This window comes from Gavialis gangeticus, unplaced genomic scaffold (assembly GCF_001723915.1).
Source record: "Gavialis gangeticus isolate Ggan-Ray unplaced genomic scaffold, GavGan_comp1, whole genome shotgun sequence".
Lineage (NCBI taxonomy): Eukaryota > Metazoa > Chordata > Crocodylia > Gavialidae > Gavialis > Gavialis gangeticus.
Genome location: NW_017729032.1, coordinates 46,688,562 through 46,693,921, shown reverse-complemented (window position 1 = coordinate 46,693,921; position 5,360 = coordinate 46,688,562). Strand labels below are relative to the sequence as shown.

The window sequence follows — 5,360 nt, the reverse complement described above, 5'->3', positions numbered from 1 at the left end:
CAAATGCTTACTCGGCAGTTAATTTGCTACCTGCAAATTCAAGTAACAAATTAATTGCCAAATAATTACTGAGCAGTAAGGCAGGTATAGACGGCTGACTGGGACTTGTCCCTCCCCCGCAGCTCTTTCCAAGTCCCCTGCCCCCGATCAGGGAGCCAGGTCGGGTCAAGGGGCATTGACCCCACCTGGGCTCTGCCACTGGAGCCTGCCCTGGCAAGAGGCAGCTCCCAGGGGCAGGGAGTAACCTTCCAGCCCCCACCAGGAGACAGCTGTCTCCTGGCCCCATCCTGCCTCCCAGCCCCTGGGCTAGCACCCAGGAGGAGCCTGAAGTTTACCCTGGCTGCTGCAGAGGGAGAGAACAGGGTACCATTAGGAGCAAATCTGCTCCCAAGAGGGAGCATATCTGTAGGCTTATTGCACAGTATTTTTACTGCATGGTAAGCCTGCTTTGAATTTATTGCACATGTAGACATGCCCAGGGAGCATGTAGCCTGCTTCATGTATTAGGACGGATCTAGATGTTAACTCTATGCACTGGCTGGATGCCATAGGCTACTGTGGGCTGAAGTAAGTGGACAGTCATGGTCCCTTTCCTGCTCCCTTTTCAGAATTGCACTCCCCGGGAAGAGCAGGTGCAAACCACCCCTTTGCTTCCTAGACAAAGGAGAGACTAGGGAGTGCTCTATGAGTGACTGTATGAGTGGAAGAAACTTTTGGCTTTCCCCTCTGTGCCTGAGTGGCTGCCCAGGAGATGCTCACAGCCCAAAATGATGCTAGTTATAAATACAGTGTCGTGGCAAGGAAGTTAGGCACCTGGGGCAAAGCCCACAGCGGCAGCCCACCCTTGCCTTGTGTGCAGATCCAGGGGGCACATGCCCCCCCCATGTTTGCCTAGAAGTAAATGCTGTGCAGGAGCCACCCTCCCCACATCCCCATGCCCCCCCAAACAAGCTGCTTGCAGCTCTGTCCCATGCCCTGCCCTGACTGGGCAACACCTTTTCACTCACCTTCGCTTCAGTGCCTGGGGTGGTTGCCCTGCTCGCTCCCCCACACCCCTTGTACAGCACTGTATAAATATATCCAAGGTTACATGCATTTTAATCAAACAGGGAGCAGCTACATGTTGCCCTATGGATATGGTGATGTAGCAATGCACTATGTCACCATATGGCATGCTACCATGACGTAGTGATCACATGGGTCTACATGTGATCACCAGCTATGTCACCATAGTGGCATGCTCTCTGGTTATAGCACACTACTATGGTGCTCTAACCATGCACCATGCACATGGAGAAGTAACTGCCCCATGCTGCACCATACTTTAGTGCTTCCAAAAGGAAGTACTAAAACATGGCACCATAGCAACATCATTGTACAGTGATGCGTAGACCCACCGACAGAACAGTAAAGCTCCAAGGACACTACAGTCATGTGGATCTCTTAAGGTAAATGAACACAATCCTGTTTTTTACACAATCCATGCTCTTCTGCATTAGGGCAAATATACATCACAAAACTTATACTACCTATTGTCATTGCCACAGAGATGGGTATTTATGTCATGACAAAGGGCATGGACATCTTTTTGCTTTGGGTTTGTGGTGCAGTAAACATTTTTATGGCTGTATAAAGATGATGTCTCTTTGCAACCTTTGTGTTCCAACCACAAGTCCATATTTCTATTCCTTCTCTTCTTGCAGTAGAATCAAAAGCCCAGATGATTCTCTCTCAGAATAAAATCTAGGATCCCTATTCAAGTTGGGTCCAATTCAGGGAAGTAATAATTCAATATTGAATTGTATTTTAAGATCATAATCAGCAATTTAAAGCATGAAGAGGAAAACAATTTCATGGCTTGGTATGTGGAGCAAGCTACTAGCTAGTGCAAGAGGAATGGGAGGGGCAGGGCAAGATTCTGCAGGTGAGCCAGGAGAGGAGTGAGGAGACATCTGAAAGGCTTCACTTCACAGTTGCTCTGAGCAGAAGCCACGTGGGTACTGAAAACAACATCCCCTGGGTGACAGTGGATAGAATCCTACACTGGCTGATGCTGAAGCACCTGTTGCTTTGGAGACTTGTAGGATGACCTTTAAAGACAATCAGACATGTAAGAGAATTTAACTATGTGGCATGTGGTTTGGAGTATGTAGGGGGCTATATTTTTAAAGGATTCTAATCTCCATGACTTTCAGTGTTCTTCTACGTTTTTTCGGGGTCAAATTGCTGAATGTGAGGTCTGTATATATGTCCGTGGCTTTGTGCATACAGTCACTGAAGCAGGTTTTACAACAGCACATAACATGCATATAAACTCTCAGTTTCGGTTGTAGTGCATTTTGTTTTCATTCAAATGATTATTCCTGTTCCAAGATGTACACCTGATTATATATGTTTTCTCTTTTTGTTTTGCAGCTCTTGGTATTATAGCACTGTCTTTCACTTCTGCAACAAGCCAAAATATATCCAAGATTACATGCATTTTAATCAAGCAGAAGAATAAAGCATCAAGAACACTGGAGTCATCTGGATCTCCTAAGGTAAATGAACAGTGAATAGCAATACAAAAGAATCTCATTCAGTACAGAGGTATTTCCATAATGTTGCAATATGCTAAATCTTTAAGCGCAGTGATGTCTCACTTCAAATAAAGATTATCATAAATATTAATAGGGAAAGAAACTTCAGATTAAATGGAAATGCTAAACTATTAATATTTCTAATAGGAATAAAATAGATGGTTTTATCTAAAATGGAACTTCTGATCAGTTTTGGGAGGTAGTCTCATATCACTTGAAAAATCTAGAAATAAAAAGAAATGCACGTTTTTGGAAGACAAATAATTTGGAGATGGCCTAAGAACTCAAAGATGTAAGTGTGACTCAAGGACCAGATATCATTTTCCCCTCCAGTGCTGTTTCTGCAGGGCTTAAAGGTAAAAAACAGACAAGGTGTAACTAAATAACTGCACATTGCAATATGTTATTAAAATTTTTGACAGACTAAGTTACAGAGGCTGTCTTACAAAATCGGTTTAATTCCTGGGCAAATAAATTCACAATTTTGCCCTACAGAGAACTAAACCAGCAACAAGTTCACAACTTCCAAGTGCTGAGAACAAAAAAGCAAACTTCCCAAACTGTAGTAACAGTTCCTTCTTTATGTGAGAAGGAACATCACTGGAACCACAGGAAAGGCAGGGAGGGACATCTGAGTGAGCATTACTCAAGAGCCAAGCCAAATAGTAGCTTTGGACCACTATTCCTATTTCTGTTATGTTCTTATGTAAATGTAGAGCTCTTGATAATGCTCCATCAGCATTCATGATTTGTGCTGTTAATGTTACATGCTTTTCCACATCCGTCAGCTAATCTGAAAGGTGGTAAATTCATTTGGTAAATGCAGTCTGTCAGGCCTGAGATTTGCTCTTGTTGTATGTGGCCAAGAAGAATAAGAGCTATCTCTAAAGCAGCGGTCTTAACCTTCTTAGACTCCAGGCACCCCTCAGTAACTTTTGTGAGTCAAGAAGCACGTCATTTCAGAAACTAACTGTTATTACCTCCTTCTGCAGGAGCTGGCAGGGAAAGGTGGTGTGGGCTGGACAGGGACTGGTATGTGCTTATCTCCTTGCATAAGGGCTGGGCAGGAGAATAGCATGTAGGCATGGACAGGCCTGGGCCTATATACTTACCTCCATAGGGCTGGGCAGTGAGTGAGGGGAGAAAGGAGGAGTGGCCAGGCAGGACTGGGCATGTGCTTGCCTCCTTGTGAAACCCTTCAAAGGATTTTGTGGCACTCCAGGGGCCTCTGGTACCCCAGTTGAGAGTCCTTCCTGCCACTTAATTTCCCATTTGTGAGAAGTAGGGACTCCTGTAAAGATCCCCACTTCTCACAAATGGGAAATGAAGTGGCAAGGAGGGGGTGGAGTCTTAGTTCTGCCCCCTCATCTTCATCTCAGTCATTCTCATCTCACTTCCTCTCAAGAGTAACTTGTCAAACACAAAGTGTGTGTTTGGAGGATAGGGGAAGGTGGGAAAAATAAAATAAAGCCTTCAGTGTGCTGCAAGGAATTACTTACCCTCCTGTCCCCCAGGCAAACAGGAATTTTGAGGCTGTTCCTAGGATGGAGGAGTTACATGCTTCCGCTTTCTCAGACTGAGCTGAAAGTCCCAAATTGCCCCAAGTGGTTTTAAGATTTGATGGAAAAAATTCATTTTTCCATCTGAATGTCTCCTTTGGCAATTTATAAAAGTGAAGAAAGTTGAGATAAGAAGGGTCATGGCCTGCCAAGTCTGTTATCTGGGGTACAATGGAAAGAGCTGAACAGGATTCTAATTCTATAGCATTATAACATTCATTATTATGAATGTTAGCATTGGGCTAACATTTTAGCCCAGTGCTAACATTTTTCATGGTCCTGGGTTTGCAGTAGAGGTCTGGAGAAAAAGGATGGAGCTGCAATTCTTTTAGTGCTTTCTTGGAATTAACTGAAGTAAATGAAATCTTGAGTGAGAGTGGGAATTAAACTTGGTCCTTATTGCTGGAAGAAGGTGTTACAGTCTTGACTGAACTTGTGCTCTAATATTAGTCCTTAAAGGAAAACCAGCTAGTTTTAATAAATGTCACTGTAGTTGCTGACCAAGTACAACTAAACATACTGGATGGAGAGGTAAGGTTGTTTTGGAGATATCTGTTATTGAAGCCGCTGTATAATTGAGATAGTTGTTAGACAAACTTTCAGGCACAAAGTATTCCTCTTGTGTGTCTGCCAGCTTGTTTAACAACTCTTCCAACTAAAGTATATCAGCAAAAATATCTTGTTTCTGACATATTTCCTAGACCAGCATGGCTACAAGAATATGCCAATCTCACGACTGAATGAATGGAAATATTAAAGTTACTTTTGGTGTTTGTTCCCATGCATGTTTAAGTGCTATAAATACTGGTACAGGGGTGTAGGTTGTAGCTATGTTGGTCTCAGGACATAAGCAGACAAGATTTTTTCAGTGAATATGATATCTTTTATTAGACCAACTTAAATAGTTTAATTTTTTTTTTAGTAAGCGATCAGGTTTAAAAACTCTTCATCAGGCTAAAAAAGTCTCTGCAGTTGGTGTGTGCTCTTCCTGGATGGAATGAATAGAGGCTGGGCTGGTATGCATGTAAGCAGTGGCGGGGGGGCTACCACCACTGCTGGCCTGCTGAGCTACCCTTGCAAAGCCAGCAGGCCAAGGCAGTTAAGGGAGCCCACCCCTGCCCCAGCCCTGGTACAATCTGTGGGCAAGGCAAGATCCCCCAAGGGTACACTTGCCTGCCTGTACACAAATGCCAGGAGCTTGGGGAATAAGCAGGAGGAGCTC

The 5,360-nt window shown here is 43.9% G+C and overlaps 1 protein-coding gene across 1 annotated transcript in view; it reads left to right on the top strand.

Annotated features, from left to right (window-relative positions):
- FLT3 (fms related tyrosine kinase 3) overlaps window positions 1-5,360 on the top strand; it is a 125,371-nt gene that overhangs the window by 25,774 nt on the left and 94,237 nt on the right. Inside the window, exon 2 of the mRNA XM_019525605.1 lies at window positions 2,416-2,540. Within this exon, the coding sequence (XP_019381150.1) occupies window positions 2,416-2,540 (125 nt within the window). The remainder of the gene's footprint in view (window positions 1-2,415; window positions 2,541-5,360) is intronic.